This window comes from Heterodontus francisci, chromosome 3 (genome assembly GCF_036365525.1).
Source record: "Heterodontus francisci isolate sHetFra1 chromosome 3, sHetFra1.hap1, whole genome shotgun sequence".
Lineage (NCBI taxonomy): Eukaryota > Metazoa > Chordata > Chondrichthyes > Heterodontiformes > Heterodontidae > Heterodontus > Heterodontus francisci.
Window position 1 is genome coordinate 48,032,802 of NC_090373.1, and position 24,174 is coordinate 48,056,975.

Below are 24,174 nucleotides of genomic sequence, written 5' to 3' on the forward strand. Positions count from 1 at the left end.
ATGACTGAGCTAAAACAAAACATTTCTTTTATTCATTTTCAATCCTGAAGCAATTTGCCTGAGTCAGCTTCACAGCTAAAAGGGGTTTTGCTACAACTGTGCATAAGCAACTTTTTTAGAGCTGAAACCTTGTACCGACAACAATAAAAAAAGGTCCATATTACAAAGGAGGTGGTGTTGGAGGTTTTGAAGCACATTAAGGTGGTTAAATCCCCAGGGCCTGACCAAGTGTATCCTAGGATGCTATGGGAAGCAAGGGAGGAGATTGCTGGGGCCCTGGCAGAGATTTTTGTATCATCGTTAGCCATGGGTGAGGTACCGGAAGACTGGAGGATAGCTAATGTTGTGCCTTTATTTAAGAAGGGCAGCAGGGATAAGCCAGGGAACTACAGGCCGGTGAGCCTTACATCAGTGGTGGGAACGTTATTGGAAGGGATTCTGAGAAACAGGATTTATATGCATCTGGAAAGGCATGGTCTGATTAGGGATAGTCAGCATGGCTTTGTGCGTGGGAAATCATGTCTCACGAATTTGATTCGAGTTTTTCGAGGAGGTGACCAAGAGAATTGACAAGGGCAGGGCGATGGACGTGGTCTACATGGACTTTAGCAAGGCCTTTGACAAGGTCCCGCATGGTAGACTGGTCCAGAAGGTTCGAACACATGGGATCCAGGGTGAGCTAGCAATTTGGATACAAAATTGGCATGGTGATAGGAGGCAGAGGGTGGTACTGGAGGGTTGTTTTTCAGATTGGAGGCCGATGACCAGTGGTGTGCCGCAGGGATCGGTGCTGGGCCCTCTGTTGTTTGTCATATATATTAATGACTTGGATGTGAATGTAGGGGGCATGATTAGTAAGTTTGCAGATGACACCAAAATTGGTGGTATAGTGGACAGTGAAGAAGGTTGTCTAAGGTTACAACAGGATATAGATCAACTGGGAAAGTGGGCAAGGGAGTGGCAAATAGAATTTAATGCAGACAAGTTCGAAGTGATGCATTTTGGGAAGTTAAACCAGGGTAGGACATATACAGTGAATGGCAGGGCCCTGGGGAGTGTTCTAGAGCAGAGACACCTTGGGGTGCAAGTACATAGTTCCCTGAAAGTGGCAACACAGGTAGACAGGGTGGTGAAGAAGGCGTATGGCATGCTTGCCTTCATCTGCCGAGGCATTGAGTACAAGAGTTGGGACGTCATGTTACAGTTGTGCATAACGTTGGTTAGGCCGCATTTGGAGTACTGTGTGCAGTTCTGGTCGCCGCACTACAGGAAAGATGTGATTAAGCTAGAGAGGGTGCAGAAAAGATTCACAAGGATGTTGCCTGGTTTGGAGGGCTTGAGTTATAAAGAGAGATTGGATAGGCTGGGTCTGTTTTCCCTGGAGCGAAGGAGGCTGAGAGGGGACATGATAGAGGTATATAAAATTATGAGAGGCATAGATAGGGTACCTCCACTGACCACCTCCAGGCGCGTATCCATTGTCTCTCGAGATAAGGAGGCCCAAAAGAAAAAAGAAAGAGAAGATAGGGTAGATAGCCAGAGTCTGTTTCCCATGGTAGGGGTGATGAAAACTAGAGGGCATAGATTTAAGGTGAGAGGGAGGAGGTTTAAAGGGGATCAAAGGAGTAAATTTTTCACACAAAGAATAGTGGGCATCTGGAATGAGCTGCCTGAGGAGGTGGTGGAGGCGACATTTAAGAGGCATCTGGACAGGTACTTGAATGAGCAAGGCATAGAGGGATATGGAATTAATGCAGGCAGGTGGGATTAGTATAGATAGGCACTCTGGTCGGCATGGGCGCGGTGGGCCGAAGGGCCTGTTTCTATGCTGTACAACTCTATGATTCATATAAGACCAATAGGAACAAACTAATTTTGCTGCCTCCATAGGTGTGAGCAGGAGCGTTTCAGATGTTTAATACTTGTGTGCACAGGACTTTGGTCACCTTTTCCTTTGCATGCCACTTGACATTTATAGTAGGCGCTGAGGTAGTACTGCTATTCGACTGTGGGGGGAAATTATGGTTGTCGTCTTTTGCTTAAATCGGGGACCAGATTCTGGAAGGGAGGAGGCATTTTTTTTTTTTTTAAAGAGATACAGCATCGAAACAGGCCCTTCGGCCCACCGAATCTGTGCCGACCATCAACCACCCATTTATACTAATCCTACACTAATCCTATATTCCTACCACCTCCCCACCTTCCTCTACCACCTGCCAACACTAGGGGCAATTTATAATGGCCAATTTACCTATCAACCTGCAAGTCTTTGGCTGTGGGAGGAAACCTGAGCACCCGGTGAAAACCCACGCAGACTCAGGGAGAACTTGCAAACTCCGCACAGGCAGTACCCAGAATTGAACCCGGGTGGCTGGAGCTGTGAGGCTGCGGTGCTAACCACTGCGCCACTGTTATTAAAAAAAGCATTGCACATGCACAAGATGCATTTGAATTGAGATTTGCAAAAAATTTGCGACTGCATGCAAAAGCATGAAAAAATTTGTCCCGCAATGCAATTCAAAGTTGGACAGGCAACTGCCCCACCGATAACTGTCAATTCTTCTGCGCGCATTGATCTCAGACAGCAGCAGTGCTGCATTTATACTGCTGCTGCCATAAAAGGCAAACCTTAACAAAAAAAACAAGGTAGGAGGCAGTAGGAATAATGCTCTGGCAGTCACTTGTTAGAATTACCAGCCTATGTCAACATTAGAAGGTACTGCGTTCCACAACACCCAGCAACCATACTCCCCATTTTGGTGGGGATAGAGGGGTTAGTTCGATCATATATTCATATTTGACATTGTTACTATTAAGTTTTGTTGTAACTGTTTAAAAACAGGAATGCACTTTTCAAATGGATATTGCAGGTCAACATTTCTTGACATAATTTTCTCTTAGATTGTTTTGAAAAATTAAAATGAATTTCAGAGGTCGACAAAAAAATATATATATATACATTTTTTAAAACTTCAAGTACTGAACACTCTTACTTCCATCTGGCAGGCGGCCCAACACAATCCCACTGCCTCCGCGAGCAGTTACTAAAAATCCAGCTTTAATCACAGAGAGGATAGCAAGTCCTTGTGCTTTAGCTATCACATGAGCTTTAAAATGAACAGAAAATAAAATGTGAATTGATGAGTTAAGTCATTTCATTCTATAAATCCTTGATCAATCTATTTCTTAAACAATTAATAAAATGATTCTGTAAGCACTTCCACCCAAACAACTCTAGGATTATGGGCAATAGCTGAACAAGTAACTGAGAAAAAGCTCTATTCTCCTGAAAGTTCATCTTAAATTCACAGTAAATATTTTATCTGTCTAAAATGAGGTGGGAATTATCTATGTGCAAATAAACCATTTGAGTTTTGTAAGCTATGTGAAGCAGAACAAACAAACATTGTGAACTTAGTTCTTTTCTGGACTTCTTGAGAATATTTATCACGGCCTGGAATTTCTTCTCCAGGCTCCTACATTTTCAACAGTGCAGGAAAATCCAGCCTCACACTCTATAGAAGAAAAAATATGTTTAAAATGTCCTGAACAAGGGGACAGATGAACACAGGTAAATTTTCCAAGCAGCCACAACTGTGAACTTCCTCCAGTTAATACGAGAAATCTAATGCTGTAACAAAAAGTTAAATCTAATTCTACTCAGAACCATCTTTAAAAAGCCCCATTGTTAAATATCTATTCAATAGCTGAAATACCAAGAATGGAGGACTGCATGGGCTTTCTACACCTACACACTTGTATGCCCTATTAATTTATTAGTACACTGAGATTAATTATCTAAAGAAAGCTATTAATAGAATTGTCAATTATTCCATCTGAATCAGTGACATGATTATACTTTATTCAATGGATGGCTTTGATATTCAGAACAATTTAGTATCAGGTAACTGTGACTACAACATAAAACATATTTCGTTTGTATTCTTAAAGATTGTGCAAGCATAAATGTATATACTCTCTACATTCACTGAAAATATGTACTAAAGCACTTTTTTGACCTACACTGGACAGAGTAACCAAATGCCATCACATGGCCCAGAATGTGCTGGTGTGGGGCATCTTATGGCATGCCCTGTTTGATTTTTACCCCCTCATCTCAAATATTTTAACTTCAGAAAACAGGCAAGTTTGGGTGGGGTGGGAGATTAGTGTTAACATTCTGAATCCAGGTGTCAACCTGCTCACTTCCAATGTTGACTGAGGCGGGATGTGGGGGATGGGCAATCAGTCCGCTCCCAGGAGGCAGAGTGGCAACTTAAATATTATAAATGAGGCTATGTGCCTTATTTTTATCCACAATTCCCACTTTAACTCTGGATGGCCAGATTCCCCAGCCCTCGGGAACTCCAGCAGCTACAGGAAGGCAAAGACTGCTGGATCGAGGAGGTAACTGCATTTCCAATTATCTGCTGGATCTGCGTACCTACCCCTCCCACCACCCCTTCACCAGCCTCCAATCCCTCGGGCCTCTGACCCCCACCACACTCTCAGGCCTCCATCTCCTTCCCCCAATCCCCAACCCACCTCGATCCCTTATACCTCTGACCCCCATTCACCACTCCAGCTTCCCACCCCTCCCCGTCCTGTCCCCTCTACAGCATTCCTCGCCCAAATGAAAGCTACGTCTGTCAATCAGGCAACCTGTCAGTGACATCACATTCATGCTGTGGCTACCAGGCAGCACTCCATCGCGGGCGGGTCAAAAAGTTAAAATCTCCCAGGATTTTGGCACTCAGATAGAATGCCTCAGAAAAGGGTGGAGCAGGCAGTATATATGGAGAGAGATGGTTTAGGCTGTTAATGCCACTTCAATCACCCACAAACAGTAATGCATTGCAAGAAATATTTTAATAACTTTATAATATCCAAAATGTGTGAAGACATGGATTCCCATGCAGATCTCAAAATAAGTTTGGAAATTTGACTCACCTCTACATCATCCAGTATAAATGAAGAGATGAACAAGACATCAGTGAATATTAGGAACTTGGAAGGGATGAGAAGGAATCAGCTTTCTCTCCCAGTGGGAGGGGAGAGTGGAGGTGGAAAAGAAATGACTAGCCTCAGCACAGGAGCACAGGGACCAAGAGACCAGTCTTCAAAAAAACTATGATTCAGGACCATAAATAATAGGTGCAGACAGTCTCTTCTTATGTGTTGGATAAGTTGGAGGAATTCCACAACTTGTAACGGCAACACAATGCAAGAGGCACGTCTGACATTCAAACACACTGGGTTTCATGGCATTTGAAGCAATTTCTGCAGAAACAAGGAGGACATTCATTGCTTCTGGAATGGCAAACTTGACTGCTTTCATAGATTCTTTGCATGACACCCGCAATAGCACCAGGGCTTTCATGGCTTAATTGAAACTATTCTATTTGGTCTCATGATCTCAGTATTAGCCCAACTCAGTCAATGCCCAGCATCAGTGAACTGTGAGGAATGGATGTCTATGTCAGCTGTTTCTCGTAAAAAACGACAATGTATGTAGATCATTCCAGCCCCACTGAATGGCAGCACTGGAAGAGCCTCTGGCCTTGGCCTAATAGACATTGGATGTCCAAGCACACAGACACTGAAACCAGCTCAAGGACATCAGCATCACTGACATTTTTTTTGTTTGCGAAGGCTTTATCGGTAAAATCCCAGCTGCAAACTGCAAAACTTCCTGACACCAATGTAAGACCATGCAAGGGGTTAAGTTCATGTGTGAGAAGAGTTTTAGGCATAAGGGATAGCAACAATCATAAGAAATAGAAAAATGACAGAATTAAGACAATCGGTAAATGTGGAATTGTTTTGCAGATTAGTGCATTAGTGAATTTTCTTTTATGAAGGCCTTCAGTTCACTTTTAATTTGGTTGATGATGGTTTTAAGTGCCCTTTCCCTGAAAGATATGTGATGTATTGCAGACTGAAATAATACTTGTGAACAATGCAAAGCCTCAATGACATGATGGTTTCTGAAGATGGAGCATTTCCTTTCTTCTACAAGCAGTTGATGTTTTTCTACCTAATCCTGTAGGACACTGATAACCCCACCTTCTGCAAATATAAGGTCCAATCCTTTCCTAAGTACAACATTATGCTGCATACAGCACTAATTCTTGACACCCTTGCTGGGCAGTAATGTAGGACTCTCTTGAGCTATCCAGGCAATGAAATGTGACTTCACAGCATCAATGATCTGTTCAATAGTGCTGTGTGTAGCATACAAGACTTAATTGAACCTGCTGTCACCATCTGTCCTCTGCCATGGTTGAGGCAGGTAGCCTTGGTCTCCAAGCAACTATCCTGACACATTGCTCTGACGAAAAAAATGCAGGTGTCTTTGACTGTCAGAGAACAGAAGAATCATGGTTCCAGGGTAGCATGCGTTCACATACAGAATGATGACTCAGGAGCGCATTCACAGGGTAGCAAACCAGAATGAGCATCACTAACAAGCTGCATATTCATAAAATAAGTGCCTTAGGCCATTTTATTATTAAAAGGTGCTTTATAAAGACAAGTCGTTGTTGTGAAAACCCTATTGAAGAAATTCAGGGCATGTACTGTTGGAGCATTTAATACCACATAGGTGAACTTGGTGAAATCTGGCTACTTGATAATATTTGAGTTTTCAATCGCATTGCTTTGGTGGGTCCACGATGAAGGATATAAAATCTGCACTGGAGCAGGGTATTCATCACCTGTTTAACACAGTGGTGCACTGCTGATTTACTGATCTGATTTAAGCAATTTAAATCACCCAACACTGCTGAAAACATCAAGGGGCATAAAAATTCAGCCACTACTAAGGCTGTGCTCCTGATGGAAAGAGACAGCAGGCTTGGTGTTGACAGCAGGCATAACTCTCTGCATTCGGGAGAAAATCAATGTCTTTTTACACACTATCTTTGGGAAAATCTATATATGACCTCCTTGGTACGTACACTTTCTGACATGGGTAACTAAGGGTCAGGTGTTGCGTCAGCACACGATGCTAGACTTTTCTGGCTTCCAACCTCTCTTCCATGTCCTCATAAACGTCTTCCTCAAAACACAGGGAGAATTAGAAATCTAAGAAGGAAATCCATTCCCTAATATTAACTATACCTTTTAACGTTTGTGCATGTCTAGCAACTTCCTTTAATACCTTTATTTTCCAGAGTCACAGGTATCGACAGATACATCTAGGTTTTAAAGTGTTTCAAGATCCTTAAAACCACTCCTTAAAAACTCCCTCTTTGACTAACCTTTTGGTCATCTGCCCTAACATCTCCTTATGTGGCTCAGTGCCGTATTTTGTTTTATAATGCCTCTGAGAAATGCTCAAGGTGTTTTATTACATTAAAAAGTGCTATATAAATACAAGTTGTTGTTGATTTCTGATAACGGTCAGCAAAGGCTTCCACAATGCTTTTCACATCTGGGATACTGTACTAGTCCCAACACAGCTACTAGTGTAGTGACAGCCTTTTCAGGGGTGGGAACTGGACAAAAACTGAAACTGAAAGAAATCTTGGTGAGAAGGCAGTCAAGTCTCCTAACTTCACTTAGATGCAGCAGGGTAAGTTTAAGACAGGTGACTCAGTTACAGTCAGGGCAAGCAAAGGAAAGCTGTGACAGCAGTTTTTTGTGTGAGGTTTCAGAGGAAGGCCACTCCAACCTATACTATTCCTACCCTGCCCAAATTTGAGTGGGTTTAATCGGGAAAAATCAAGATCCTGGTGTTGATGTCATTTATATAAAATGCAAAAATGTCTTTTAAATCAGAAACAACAATCTACTGACAGGAGGAAAGGAATTAAGAGTCCAAATCTGAACATCTGGTAAAGGGAAAGGAAATTCCCTAAAATAGCCCACACAGGCAAGGGGATCTTACTAGGAAAGTGTTGCAAGATGGTTTACATCTCCTCCTCAAATAAAGGATAAAACATAGTTTTATACACAAATTGCAGGGAAATATATTAATTGAAAAAAAAATAATATATCTAGTTTGTAAACGGAAAATACAGATGAGTAAATAGTGAGAAAATAGTAGGAAAGTTGAAAATCTAGGAAGATGGTTAAGAGACCAAGCAAGTAATAGAAATATAGTGGGGAGAGCTGCAGCACAAAGACTCTTTTATGAAAATAGAAAAAAAAAGGAAGACATTCAGAGGAAGGGCAACAGGAAAATGTCTAACAGTTGTAACAAAAATATAGAACACAATTTTCTCACCAAGGATTAAGAGTGACAAATACAACACAAGAAATCATTGTAGCAGTTTTCATTAAATGGAATAGTGGCAAGGTATGAGCTAATCAGTAATAATTAGTATGGATTTGTAAAGTCAGGTTGTACTTGACTAGTTCAATTGAATTTTATTTGAGGAAATCAGTGTGTAGATAAATAGAATGCAGTGGCTATTTAGTTATGGATTTTAAGGCAGTTTTTATGAAGGTGCCATATAAAAGACATTACTAAAATTAATACATATTGCAGGATATGTAGCTACATGGATAGAGATGGCTCGAAAAGAAAGTAAACAGTAGGGGTAAATGAATGTGGTTTGGATTGACGAGATGTGGGGTAGAGTTCTTCCCAGAAATGTGTTAGGACCTCTTTTATTTTTCATTTATATGAACGATTTGTCCAGAGTACAAGAGGAATTTATCAAAGCTTGCTGATATCAAACTGGAGGGGTAAGGTAAGCAAAGAAGAAGAATGCAGGATGACAATGGTTAGCGGCATGAGCAGATAGGTGAAGAATGCAGATCAATGCAAAGAAATGTGGAGTAGTGCATTTTTGGGAAAAATAAATGAAAGGAAATGTAGTCGAAATGGTGGTAATCTGAATGGAAAAAAACAGAGCATTTGACGGATTTAGATACATAGATCTTTAAAAATACTGAAGTGTAAGTAGTAAAGGCTACATAAAATGCAAATTTTCTTTTTGTTTAAAAACAAGACATGGGTCATCGAATACAAGGGCAAAGAAGCAATATTGAATTTGTACATGACATTAGATAGGTTATTGTTGCGATTACTGCATGTAGTTGTGGGCACACCATTATACTGAAGATATTAAAAAGGGAAAAAAAAAAGACAGATTTGCATTTATATAGGGCTTTTCACATCCACCGGACGTCTCATTGGCGCTATGCAGTGTAGTCACTGTTGTAATGTTGGAAACACAGCAGACGATTTGCACTCTGTGAACTCCCACAAATAGCAATGTGATAATGACCAGATAATCTGTTTTTGTAATGTTTATTGAGGGATAAATATTGGCTAGGACACCGGGGACACCTCCCCTAATCTCCTTCGAAATAGTGCCATGGGATCTTGTACATCCATCCAAGCATGCAGATGGGGCCTCGGTTTAACATCTCATTCAAAAAATGGCACCTCCAACAGTGCACCACTCCCTTAGTACTGCATTGGAGTGTCAGCCTCGATTTTTGTGATCAAGCCCTGGAGTGGGACATGAACTTGGAATCTTGTGATTCAGAAACTGAGCCATGGAAAAGGGACAATAAAAATTCATTAGAATGAATCATACCAAGAGTAAAAAAACATAGTTATGAAGAACAGCTACCAAGCCTGCTGTGTATTTCCAGCACTTCCGCCAATAAGAGAAACCTTTGGCATTTTAGATGGGCCCTGTTAACTGGGTTGGTATTCTTCCATCTACGAAAGATGATGGACACAATCGTTAATCTGCTGCCATTTTTTTTTGTTTTTCTGATCTCTAAGCTGTGGAAAATCTAGCTCTGGATATTCTTTAATTTCTGAATTTATGTCGACATCAAGAAGACACTTTTTCTCTGGACTACACTGGTTATAGCATGACCCAACTTTGTCTCTTAATTGCTGCTCTGTTGTGAAATTTAAAGTAACTTTGATCAATTTACTGCCCTTCCCCCACCACTGCTGTGATTGAGAGACTTCAATCTCCTGCTGAGCCTGTGACTGGCCACTGGTTATACTGGTTTTGCCGCTTCAGCCTATTCCTGGCCAGAAAATCATTCGCCCGCACTAAGTTCACTCCTAAGTGACCTACCATCATCTCAGATTGACCACCTGAGGGCTCAGTAGCTGGAGGTGGAAACCTGGAGATTGGCAGCAGCGACCTGTAGCTGCTCCCTTCGCACACCTGGAGGACAAGATCACATCTATTTTTGTGCCGATCTTGGGTCCTGCCAGTCGGTGCCTTCAACATTAACATCAAGAGCCAATGGCTAAGGGAATAAACCTGACAAAAGCTGGAGTGGAGTCCCACTAAGCAGTTGGTGTTTCCCTTACGTTAACACCTTCCTGCAACCGAACAGGCCCCAGACGTATAGGCTTTCGTCTTTCCTCTTGACACCAGCCTACGAGGTCGAGAGGGGGGTGCAGAAGGTAGGCAAGTCTGCACCTCCTAAAACCACGCCTAGGCTATCCAGCTCTGCTGACTATTTCCTGTTATTTTCCTATCTACAAACACTTATTATTATGGCACTAGCATCAGCACTGGCGCAATGAAAAGTCCTAAAAGTATGTTATGAGGAAATGCTTATGAAACTTCAAGATGCATGTGAAAGAGTTGCTATCTCTTGCCAACTCCAGTGTTGATAGAGGATGATGAAGAATTCCAAATTCCTGAATAAAACTGGCTTAATTCACAGAAATTCCTGGGCAGGATTTTCCCTGCAGGCCTCAGGATCCCACTGTCTGGCTCAAATGGGGGTCAGAAGCTCATACTGAATGGGGAATAGTCACTCACCTGTGATTTTCCCTGAATTGGCCAAATTAGTAGTCAGGGGGCAGACTCGCCTTCCAGTTCACTGTGTTTTTCCCATCCATCAAGTGCTGTTTCCAACATCGGCGGGACTGAGGAGGTGGGGTGGGGGGAAAGAGGAGCTGGGTGGCGTTAATGTCCGAGGGGCAGATCCCAGCAGAATTTTTAAATTGTTATAAATTTTAAAATACATTTAACACCTTTGCAGCAGTTTTAAAAAATGTCCTGTTTTAAAATACTAAAACTCATTAAAAAAAACTTGGCTGTCATTGAGCTGAACACAGACCTAAAGGGGCGTGTCTTCAGCTAGTGACATCAAAAGGGTGTGTGGCTTCACTGGCAGTGCACCGTGCTGGGAGCCCACACTGCTCGTCTCAATGGCAGGCCCTGCTGCAGAAGAGGACGTTCTTCTGCAAACTGGGATTGAAGGGACTTTGTACTTTTTTGTGCAGTCAGCTGCATACGCCACAGCTTCGCTGCCAATAGGAAGATCTGGGCCATTATTTACTGTTGGTGTTCCACTGATGATATCCATGGTCCCAGCCACACAGGTCACCTGTCAACTGGTGTCTTCTCATCATCTTCAGTCCCATTTCCCTCCATTTTTTCTCCCTCTCCAGAGGGGAACATTAATACAAGGGGAAAGTTCTATGGATGCCAACAGTCCTCCAACACCTGGATCCTGTATGATTTCTTCAATCGTTAGGTTAAAGAGTGACTATTAGCAGGTTATTTTACTGTGGGGCATCATGGCTTATGACTTCATTCTTAACCAGTTTTCATTAGTTTGTTTTAAAAAAAGGTTGAATTGACATTGCACTGACTATTTGATAGATGTTTGTAAGTTAAACTTATTCTAATCTTTCGTCTTGCTTAGAATTGTTAAATCTTGTTTACCATGTTCTCCATTTCTGTGCTTAGAGTCATTTTAGGAATTGAATCAAGCCCCATCACTTTTTCGTCTCAAAAAAAAAGGAAATTTAGTTCTACAAATTTCTGTTCACGCAATTTCAAGTCCTAGAGCATTCTCATGTACTCTTACACTAGATATAATAGTACTGTGCAACTGTCATTAGAATTGAAGGGTTAAAAAAAAAACTACTTTGACATTAATTCCAGAATGAATACAGATAAATGTATTCTAATACAAAGATCATTGCAAATTGCAATTAAAGATACACCATTTGAAAGCATCTTTAATGCAACATGCAACGAACTGCATCAAGCAACTTTCTACTAACCTGGTATAATTACATCAGGTCCATTTCTTGAACTTATTTCTGTAAACTCGCTCAAAATTTTTGCAGCCTTCTTGGCTTCAGACTTGAGGTTTGATGGAATTGGATTCACTGTAAATATTGCAGACTATTTATTAACAAAAGCTATTTGCAATACAAACTTCAAATTGTTTAAAAATGTATACTATAATGATGGTACTTTACAGCTTACATTACTTTTTAACAATAATTATCTATCAATTTTTTTGAATATTATATGCAACTGTGACAATTTATAATAGCAGAGATTTTTTTTAAAGACAGAACACTCAACCTGTTTTAATTACATGAGTGAAACAGATGTAATATATTCATATTAAATGGAACAAGTCATTCATTAAATTCGTGGTGAAATAATTAGAAATGTTGTAAAACCTAAACATTTCAAAAAGCTTCTAATTTTTCTGTTTTGGAACACTGTCTAGTATCATGCTTAAATACAATTTAATTAGTTACATATATTAAATTCTATTCATGAGAAAGTCAAACAAAACTTCAATTTCTTTGTCAGTTAAAATGCATTTAAAGTGCATACAACAATTGCATAGCAGAAAAATAACATACTTGATCATTAGATCCCATAGGAAGGTTCTTCTACACAGTACAGTATGTAACTCCTACATCTTGGCAGCAAAATTCCCAAATGAAATCAACATTCATTTTAAAATAAATAATAGAAAAATTGTTCAACCATCTGTCGCTGAAATGTTTTCCTATAATTTTTAATGTTATGATCACCTGGTTCATGGTTTGTATTAATTTTCTAGAGGTAACTTTTAATTTGGAAATTGAATTTTTTTAATGCAAGACAAATGAAAACACCTGGTCTGAGAAGCTGGCAAACAAATTTAAGGTGGTTACAAATCAAAGGGTGGCCCATGTTTATTTCGTAAGATCATATTAGGAAGAGTGAAGACCCTACACATGGGAACCTCTTGGAACTTCTTGATGGAGACAATGTGTCTGCAGCTTCCTCCATCAGGGGTTTAAATTATTCATATGATTTCCCATAACAAAGAGGAGATTTAAAGTTCAAAAATCTCTCCATGAGTGCTTACAGAGACAGAGATAGAGAGATGAGAGCCATAAAATTGCAGGTGGGCTCCTTTAGTTGGGCAGTTGGAACCAGAAAGTTTAGAAGAAATTGCTCTGTCATTGTTAGTAACACCAATTATTCATGTGGATATCAGAAAGCAGAGATTTTTTGGGAGTTGGGGAAGTAATTAGCTGAAACTGCTATCGGGGACATCCCACATGTACCATAGTTTAGTTTAGTTTAGAGATACAGCACTGAAACAGGCCCTTCAGCCCATCGAGTCTATGCTGACCATCAACCACCCAATTATACTAATGCTACACTAATCCCATATTCCTACCACATCCCCACCTGTCCCTATATGTCCCTACTTACCTACACTAGGGGCAATTGCTAATGGCCAATTTACCTATCAACCTGCAAGTCTTTGGCTATGGAAATAGATGTTGCTGGGAAGATGCCTTTTGGGTCAGGTTTTTTTTGGGTGTTTGGTGACACAGCCAAGCAGTTGGCTTTTGGAAAGCTGTTGGCTTTGGGAGCAGCTGAACTCAGGAGCAAATAGACCATCAGAAACCTGGGGTGTTTCTGTTTTGAGGCAGGCCTGTGCTCAAGCTGGGAAGTCCAGATCTGGGAGATCAGATACCTCAGAAGACAGCTGAGAAATGAAAGGAAATCAAAGTGAATTCCTAAGACCTGTGGTACACTTTGGATTGGTCCCAGGAAAAGTGAACAAATCGCCAAATCCTGTAACGTATAGGGCACTCTTGGGGTGGAAATAACTAACAGGAGTGTTCTATTGAGATTTAGAGTTTAAAGCACACAACTTCATGTTCCGTTTAGATTTTATGTTTAGAATATAAATGTTTCAAGTGTAATGTTAAGTTAGTTGCGCTTTGCTATGTTTAACTCTTGTACAGTAAAGTTTTCTTTCTTTAAAATGTGAAATCCTGTGGCGTAATTCTTTCAGTAATAACTGGGAATTTGACATTTTCTTTTTAAAAGTTAATGGTCCCTAATGGATCATAACATTAAAGAGATAAATATTTTATATTAAGGCCACCAATGGTGCAGAAATGGTTGCTAAAGTGGATTAGAATATTGTGCATCCATTCTTGAAGCAGGGTTAAAATTTAGCTCAGATTGACGGGGTAAGAGCTTGTGATCTCTTATTCAAAAGGTTGTGGCTTCAGCCCTAATCAAGTGACTTAGGCACATAATCTAAGTGGATGCTTCAGACCAAGGGAAGGCTGCACAGTTGGAAAGTGCCGTTTTTCAGATGAGGCTTTAACCAAAAACTCCCGTCTGCCCTCTCGGATGGATTTAAAAGATCCTGTGGCACTATCTGAAGACAAGTAGGGGATATTTCCTGACCAATGGTTCCCTCACCAACATCAATTAAAAAAATGATCTATTTATTTGATTATTTGTGTGACTTTGCAGTGGGCAACTTTGTTGTTTTTCTTTACAGTACAATAGCAACTATAACTTCAAAAGCACTTTATTGGCTGTGAAGCACTTTGGGAGGTCCTAAGGTTTTAAAAGATGCTCAAAAATTCAAGTCCTTTCTTGATTTGTGTACATATACCAATAACTAACTGCCCCTTGCCCTAGGATTCATGAAGCACAAGGTCACCAGCCTAGAACTTAGTGCACGCCCAAACCAGGAGACTGAGAATCAATGAAAATTGGTCCTTAGCCTCAGCTGCTGGTCGTGCCTTCATAGGCAGCTCACCCAAACCACTGGTTAAGTTCCGGGAGAGGAAATTGTAGTGGGATATAGGTGGGAAGGTCAATTGTGAAAATTGGGGATGCACAAGAGGCCTGAATTGGAGGAGCACAGAGATCTCAGATGATTGTAAAGTTGGATAAATTAACAAAGACGGAAAGGGGTGAGGCCAGTGGGATTTGTAAACAAGAGTGAGAGTTTCAAAATTGGAGGGGGTTTCTAGACCGAGAGCCAATGTCAGTCAGCGAGCACAGGACTGATTGATGAATGAGTTAGGATATGGGTATCAGAATTCTGGATGAGTTGAAGTTTACACAGGGTTCAAGGTGTGAGACTGGCAAGATGAACATTGGAATAGTAAAGTCTACAGATAATAAAGGCATGGATGAGGGTTTCAGCAGATGAGCTGACGCAGGGGCAAAGACGGACGATGTTAGAGAGGTGGAAGCAGGCGATCCTGGTGATGGAGAGGGTATGGGGTCGGAGGCTCAACTCAAGAACTATGCTGGGAAGAAAACATCAAAATTTGGCTCAAAGTCCTATGTTGGATTTAATCCAATCAATAGCACATATTACTAATGGGTTGTGAAGAAGCAGAAATTACAGAACCAGAGTACCAGCCCTGGCTGCCCAATCATGTAAAGTGTTTTGGACATGAGATTTAACTTCTATATCCACAATACACTCTACCATGCTTGGTAAGAAAACAAAATTTACAGCATCTACCAAGAGCAAACCAAATGCAGATGAATTAAAAGCTTCTGCAATGGAGTCATTGGCCAATAATGTCTCTCAGCACTGTGCATAGATTCAGAAATGAATTTAAAAGCTACTCTGAGATTGGATATTCCAGTCCACAGAATCATTTCCTCATTAGATATAGAACTTCATGTTGCTGGTACAGATTTATCAACAAAATGTAATCAATCACAAGCTACATCATTTCAGCCTAAATATGAATTATGTAATCTCTTCAGAAGACACAGGCACAAAACCATGATAGTTATCACAATAATTACTTGGTGGGGGGAGGAGGGGGGGTTTGGGAAAATTATGGTTTCTGACTATATTGTTCATTTTCAACAACATTGTAGATACTATTAAAAAAAATTCTCAACAATCCGGTTAGTTACCCACATGAAAGGCAAACAGCAAACAAATCATTGTGGGCAAAATGAGAAAGTGGACTGAAGAATTATGTTTAATTTTCAACGCAGACAACCAAGTCAGTAAACTTCAGAATTTGGTACTAACATAAAAGATGAATAAGAATCTCTTTTAATGATACCGAATTCTCTTCCATTTTAGTGATCAGATCTGACTACAGTGGGACAAATGTGGCAAAGATGGCCAAAAAAACTATTTTACTTTTTTCTCAAACAGTAACAAAGCCCAACAGTCATGTAATGAAATATTGTTACTTTCAAAGAGAGGGTTGTATAGCAGAGTGGTAATGTTACTCGTAATCCAAAGGCACGGAGAACATAAGTTTAAATCCTACCATTGCAGTTTGAGAATTCAAATGCAGCTTTTGGAAATAAAAAGCTTTTATTAAAAGTGGCCAAGAAGTTTCCATTAAAAACCAAACTGGTTCATTAATGTCTTTTAGAGAAGGAAACCTGTTGTCCTTACCCAGCCTAGCTTATATGTGCCTCCTGTCGCATACCAACATGAAGTGGCCTAGCAAGCCACTGAGTTGTGCCAAAGTCAGGGCTACTACAAAATGCCAGCAATGCCCAAACTCCGAGAACGATCGAAGAAATGTTAAGCTGCTTTATTCCACGAGCAGAGTAACAATTATGATCAGATTCCCTTAGTTTAATTGGTAAAATTTGCTTTTGTGTGTTGATTAAAAAAGAGATAATGGGGACAGTGGGTTATCTTCCTTCACAAGCAGAATACTTCCTATGCATCCTGGCATTTTTAGTTTTCCTTTCTTGGAGCCTCAAGCTGCAAAAACTAGACTGCCTTTTAAATGTCTTACATTCTGCTTTATTTCTTGACTGTTTAAAGTTAGGAAGAACATCAAAAACCTTCTGACACAATGGATACATGGAGTTTCTCAACAACTGAAAGAAGCCATCAAATTGTTTATTATTTAGCTCATTAGCATTGTTAAACTTGAAATACTCCACTATGCTTTTAAAACACAACATTGAAAATAATTCCTTTTCCAAATCCTCTCGATGGAAAATAATCAAATAAAAATCCTGAAATGTGGCAAAGACATAGATTAGATGGTTTGCTCTGTAAATTAGTCAGGCTACAAAGTTTTGTCTTAAGTGCTAATTAAGTTGTACTTTGTTGAACCATTAACAGATCATGGGCAAACAGATAATATACAAACACCTGATTCTCAGTCATTCTATACAATAGTGCACACAACTTTGTCCTTGATCTTGGTTGACTTTGTTCCGAAATACATACCAGAGACTTCTCTGAATGTCTTAAGTTCTATCTGAACATCTGAACTCCATGCATTGGACATATGTGTCATTCACAAACAACTTTGCAATGTGAAAGTCCATGCGTAACAGTTCTATCCAAAAATCCAACCAATTATAAAACTATTGTAAAATGTACACTCTAAGAAGTGTATTTTAATTAATTGTGGATTGATTCTATCTTCATTGTTGCCCACATGATAAACTGTATGGGCCTGAAATTCTTAAGCCCAGCTTTATCACCAGAAATGTAGTTGGGCAGAACATCTGACTGCCAACTTGGTCCGGCGTTGAGCTCATCTCAAATCCTTGGGCCGGGGTCATTTGTATTCATGGACCAAACACCCAGGGCCCATGCCATTTATGGCTCCCTGGGCGAACACCTGAATGGGGCAGAATTAAACCAGAAATATCACAGCAGCAACGTTCTACTCTAGTAAAGGAAAAGTGATGATCAGTTTGTCTCAGTTTTTCCGTAAAATTATTTCTTCATAAATTGTCAATTTTTCAGAGACATTTTAATAACAGCAACATAAACTGGTATTTGGCCCCCACATCCATATTTGTACAGCAAGTACACCTGCATTATTAGTGTTTCTTTTTAATGTGGTCAAAAAGGGATAAGACCCAGTGAACCAGGTCCCACCCCACCCAACTTACATCTTCAAACCAGGAATTTCAAGACCTACGTATGCTACCGTCTTATTGTTTACGAGGATTATTCCAATTGTAAATAAATGTATTAGTTTTAGCCAATATGTAATTGATCTGTAGCATGGTACTTGCAACCTTTAAGAAGATAGGAGAATGTAGCAGGCAATCCACTTAGTTTACTGAGGCCAATATTACAATAAAGGGATAATTATTGAGTTTCATGTGCTCAAACATGTTGAGTATAAAAGGCATATATTTCAGTTCTTAGGAGACAGTTTGTTTATAGAACTTCCTTTTCTGCTTTAAACATAAGAGCCTGGATTCTGCAGGGCTAGTGATGGCGAAACAAGTCAGTAAGTCAGCGTTCATCATCATTACTCCTCTGAAACTGATGGTAGTTGAGTCCGCGTATGCACACTTAAATGCGGAAATACAGAAGTTGCAGTCAGTGATTCTACACTTGCCTACAGTGGGTGTGCTGTTGAAGTCTTTTTCCACCAGCACCAGCCCCCATCCCCCAACATCAAGTCGAAATCACTGATATGACAAGAACTCGCCTCTTAAAGCTATTAGTTTTGTTGTAAAATCCCTCAAAAAAGTTACACCTCATTGAATGAGATTGTAACTGAGTCTAACAACAGCTTATATTTATATAGCACTTATCACAAACAGGTGGTAAGCGATGTGGGTGGCTTCCACTTTTCACCTCCCAACTGACTGCAGAAAGTGTTTTGTTTAAAATAGTGTGTTAGTCTGAGCGTTTTCAGAGTCAAATAAACAGACTAATGACAGGTTTTCTCATAGGTTAAAGAAAAACTTTTGAAACAATTTCTGAAATGGCCGTAACCTCACCCAAACATGCATTGCCACACAGATACACAAGAATAGATAGATAGGTAGAGAGAAAAGGGTAGTATGCAATTTAAAGCCCAAATTACGGTACAAGAGTCCATTGCTTAAAGAACCTTCAGAGTTTCTTTCAGGAGGCTTGAATGTTCCTCATCTTTAAATGTTGTAGTCTTCTGTGGTTAAAACACAGCACCAAGTTAGTGGTGTGAATCTGGTTTACTTTCACAGACGTAGCATCTCAAAGTCACCTTGCAGTTTCTCTGCTGCAGTAGTTGTTCAAGTTGTGATTCAGCAGGGTTCTTCTGCTTAGCTGGACTGTATCTAACAGCCTCAGGCTGGAACTGGCTTTCTGTAGTCTTTACTTGATCCTCCCCTCTCTCCTGAGGGCCATCTTTTACAGGTAAAAATCCATCACATTTGAGTCACTGTCAGGTGACAAAGGGCCCTCTCCACTGGTGTGATCACACAATGATCCCAGGTATGGAAACCATTGCTATCTGTTGGCTTCTGGATGGGGACCATTCGGTTACAACGGTGCTACTTCACAGCTATTCATCTTAGTTTAGGCTATGGAGTCCGTCTGTCTACAGAACCTTTGTTAGTTAATTCCTGTAGATCGGAGTCATCTACATGGAATGGGCTCCTTTCAACTTCAATGGGTTCTCCCCAGAGCTAAGTCAGACAAGGTTAACGAGTTTCATCCTCAACAGACGGATGTGTTTATTGACAGTACAGGATGGGTCACCTGACCTCTACTCCATTTTGTCTGTGGTACAAATGCGCCCATTTTCTTGTACCTCAATTCAACAGTTGACTTTTATTTCATAATTCCTCCAGGTCACTGTTTATTTCAACATAGCTCCTTCCAAGCATGACAAACTTTTAACGTAATGAAACGTCCCAAGGCACTTTACAGGAGCATTATAAAACAAAGTATGAAACCGAGCCACAAAAAGAGCTATTAGGCCAGATGACAAGAGGCTTGGTCAAAAAGGTAGGTTTTAAGGAAGGTCTTAAAGGAGGAAAGCAAGGTGGAGAGGTGGAAAAGTGTAGAGAGAGTATTCCAGAGCTTGAGGCCAAGGCAACTGAAGGCAAGGCAACTGAAGGCATGGCCACCAATGGTGGATTAAAATCAGGGATGCTCAAGAGGCCAGAATTAGAGGAAAGCAGATATTTTGGGAGGGCTGTAGTGCTGGAGGGGATTACACAGATAGGGAGGGGCGAAGCCATGGAGAGATTTGAAAACAAGGATGAGAATTTTAAAAATCAAGACGTTGCTTGACTGGGAGCCAATGTAGGTCAGCGAGCACAGGGGTGTTAGGGGAACAGGACTCGGCGCAAGTTAAGATGAGGGTAGCAAAGTAACTGTGTTTTTAATGGCATACTAAGTGAAATATCCAGAGCCTTTTACTTCCTGGTTTGCTGTCTGTAAGAATACTTCAATGTGATTTGTTGCTTACCCTGCTTCATGGCATCACTGTTGCTGGACACCTGGGGATTCCTTAACTTGGTGCCAGATTCAAACTGATGTCAGGTAAGGGGAAATCCATGCCACAGAGATCGCTAGATCTTTGTGAGCAGCTTTCTTTGAGGTCAGTGGTGATCATTGTCAGTTTGCCACTGACTGTGAAATCCAGGTCATTGTAAAAGTGTTGGCACACAGCTCAAATTGTAGCTTCCTGGTCTGTGTTGTGTTAGTTGATCTCAACTCTGGTGGTTGTAAAAGCTACAATTCCCCCGAAATAAATAAAGAGGAAAGAACTATCCATACTTTGCTAATTACTAGGCCCTGTATCTACTGGAAGTACAAGTGTGCTTACGTGTGTCATAGAAAAGTGGGAGGATGGGAGGAAGAAAGAGAGAGAGAGAGAGAGAGAGAGAGTGAGACATGCAGAAGTGGGTACAGGGGGAAGTGCATGTCTGGGGATCCCACAAGAGGATTGGTTGATACTCGGTTGTGTTGCTTTCAACTTGGATGAAGCACCGGTGGATGACCGATACCTGTGCCATAATACCCCAAGCGTCTAAATCAACAATAAGTCAATGCCTTCAAGACCATAGTAAGGGGGAAAACTGGCAAAAATGAAATGTGCGTCATTGATCGAATACCCTTTACTGTGCTTATGAACTGCGTATTTACAGGAGCTAAATGAACATTCTGTGAAATTCATTGTTGCATGACCTCCTTGACCCAATTTTAAAAATCCAAATACATTTTCATCCCCTCTAAATCGCTCACCTGGAAACTCTATCATGTTAGCATATTCCTCTTAGTCACCATGCAAATTAGTGTCTGTTGACGCATTTGCCACAGATGCTTGCAAATTATGTTTGGTCAATTTTTGCATTGTACCTTCTGTGCAGTTTATGTGAATGACTCACACACAGACTGAATACCTTTCCATTCAATAGGAATTGGGAATGGAAATAATTCTTACTCCCAATTGTATTCACTAATCACAGCATTCAGAATCCATCAATCTTCCAAATCATTCCAACGGAAATTATTACGGCATTACTTTCTACTAAATTTCTTTTTTTGGTAGCGTTTGAATACAAATTAAATAATTAGTCATGTCTTATTTTAATGCAAGACATGGTAAAAATGTTTGAGGAAGATCACAATGGTGAATTATCAAATATGATTCAATGGAAAATGGTGCTGTATATTATTTTATTAAGCATTTAAGAAAGGCTGAAGACTTCATTATTTTCATCCTCTTCTAAGTGAATGTCACATGCACAAAAGCATGTTGCCTAAAACATCTTAATATTAGACATTAGAAGTTATTACATGTGGATGTCTGATGGCGTACTGATACAGCTTTTAGCAATATTTTGGAACGTATACACCCATTTTGCAAACACATTTGCAACGTTATGGGAATAGCACTCCAAAGCAATTACTCAGTGAGCTCAACTACAGAGAGAAAAATGAAGATTTATTTTTCTAAGATCCCAGTGCCAATAACTCATTTTAAGTAAATGAAATAGCTAAACTCTGCTTCATGATGACTAAGTGGTTAAATAGACAGTGCAAGGTTATTATTAGGGCAAAAGTCGAATGCCTATAAATGGACAAAAATGTGCTCCTCATCGCCAGCAGGTTTAATCTGCAAAGCGTGTGTATGCATGCAAGGCGTACTTCTGTTGCTTCGCAAGATATTCTTAGTGAATGGTCAACAAATCTTTCTTTTCTCACTTTTACCAATGGTCACCTGTTCATTGAAGAAAAATGAAATCTGTAACAATCTGCAATTTTGCGATTGTAATGATGGAGAAACCGGTCAGTGCTTAGTAATTATTTTGTGAAGCCAACAGCAACTTGAGAAAAGGTCATCAACCTGAAACATTAACTCTGTTTCTTTCCCCACAGATGCTGCCAGACCTAAGTATTTCCAGCACTTTCTGCTTTTATTTCAGATTTCCAGCATCCACAGTATTTTGCTTTTGTTATTGCAACTTCTGGCATCCGCACATGCGCAGTTAAACCCAAACTGCAGAAGTGGACATCACTTGACATACACTTATTAATTTCATTGGTCTAATTTCAATTATATATGCTCTGTTAAACCATCAAAATCTTCAGTTTCTACAGGACACAAGTGTCCTAAAAACTTCACCCGTAAGGGCAGCACTTGTTGACATCCACTGTACTTGGTTTTGTGCTCTCCAATGAACTGCTGACTTAACCAATATTGTACATTCATATCTGTATTAAAACCCATTTGTTATTCCTCTGATGATCCAATGAATTCGTCCAGATCTCCTTTGACCATCAATTTGTCTTATACTGGTCACTTCACTGCACACAATTATTTGCACCTTCCACCGTGTTTTATATGAATAGGCTAAAAATGGGACCCAGAATAACTTTCCACAGAACTTCTAGTTGTTGTCTTCTCCAAAGAGCTTTTCTATTGATCATTATCTGTTTTTTAATACTGAACGTGTTTTCTGAAAATCCAATCATTTAAATACTCGAATGTTAAATATTAAGTATGTTTAAACTATTGCTGACTAGAGTGACAGCTAAGCTCAACTAATAACACACTGAAATCATAGTTGGAAGCCTTTGGCATTTGAGCACAATCTAGGCCGACACTTCAATGCAATACTGGGCATGTATTACCATGTCCCAGGTGTGGTTGTTTACAAGAAATGTTAAACCAAAAGCACATCTGTCTGCCTAGATACACAGAAAAGATCCCATTTCACTACTTGAAGAAAAATGGGGGTTCTCCCAGCATCCTGACAAACATTCCACCCACCACCAACAGATTAACCGATTATTAATTGATATGGCATAGGAAAACATATAAATTTGATAGCTAGGTTTTCTGGCATTCCAAATAACGGTTCTAATCAACATCATAGATAGCTAATGTTTAGCTATAGCAGAATAGGCAACATCCTCAAAGTGTTATTACAACAAAAAGAAAATGTACTCATCAAGTTCAATGATACAAATGATTAGAACACAACTGCTATGAGGACCCAATTTTAACTTCAAGCACCTCCAAGTCAGGACTATCATGGGAACGTGTTGAGCTAAATTCCTCGAGCTATTCCTTCCTGCATTGTGTTTTAACATCAACCTCCAAAGAGTATCCCCAAAATACTGTGAAGACATTTAGGTTTCCCACATTAACCACTGTCTAGTTGAAATTCCCAATTTAGTATTAAATTGTTTGAACCTAACAGAGTTTTGTGCTACAGACTTACACCTCCAAATAACTTGTTTTTCCAACCCATTTTGCAGAAGATGCACACAGCTGACAGAGTTGCATACAAATCAGCTCAAAAAAAGACAGAATTTTAAGCCATTATGCTGCAAAACTCCACTGTGGAAGGGCTTAAGAGGACTATGAAGAGCCATTTACCATTTAGGCTTGGAATATTAAATAGCAGACCGCTATCAGGAACAATGACAAGCAGACTGAATTTCATCCAAAAAAAGTTACTTCTTTCAATACAGGCTCTCAACGGAGTGATCTGATGCCCTCCCAATTTGCTTTCAGATTTTCACCAACTTCCAGGTTTTGGAACAAAAAGAGACTCACATACATTTTACGCTTTTGTCAAAATTATAGGAATCTGGGCATAAATATAGAGTACTAAGAGGGGATGGAAATGCCATAATGACATTAAGCTTACTTTAAAATAAATCAAGAAAAAGGTCAAGTTAAAAGATGATTGTTTCTCCATGTTTTCTTTTACAGTCAGTGGCTCCCATATCAGCTAAAAAAGCAGTAAGAGCGTGGAAAGACAAACAAAGAAACTGACACCAGAAAAAACGAGACAGAATTATTTTAACAAATATAATGATATTATCTTCAACAAGCAGTTTTAAAAAAAGAAAAAAACAGTGGGAAAATTCAGTAATATGACCACACAGAAAACACAACAAAAATCA

General features: G+C 39.9%; 1 protein-coding gene across 2 annotated transcripts in view; it reads right to left on the minus strand.

Annotated features, from left to right (window-relative positions):
* The window catches only part of sh3yl1 (SH3 and SYLF domain containing 1), a 212,444-nt gene that overhangs the window by 145,766 nt on the left and 42,504 nt on the right, over nt 1–24,174 (minus strand). For both annotated transcript variants that reach the window (XM_068022027.1, XM_068022017.1), the window contains exons 2-3: nt 12,014–12,121; nt 2,994–3,107 (exon numbers count right to left, since the gene is read on the minus strand). In XM_068022027.1, the coding sequence (XP_067878128.1) occupies nt 2,994–3,107; nt 12,014–12,121 (222 nt within the window). The remainder of the gene's footprint in view (nt 1–2,993; nt 3,108–12,013; nt 12,122–24,174) is intronic.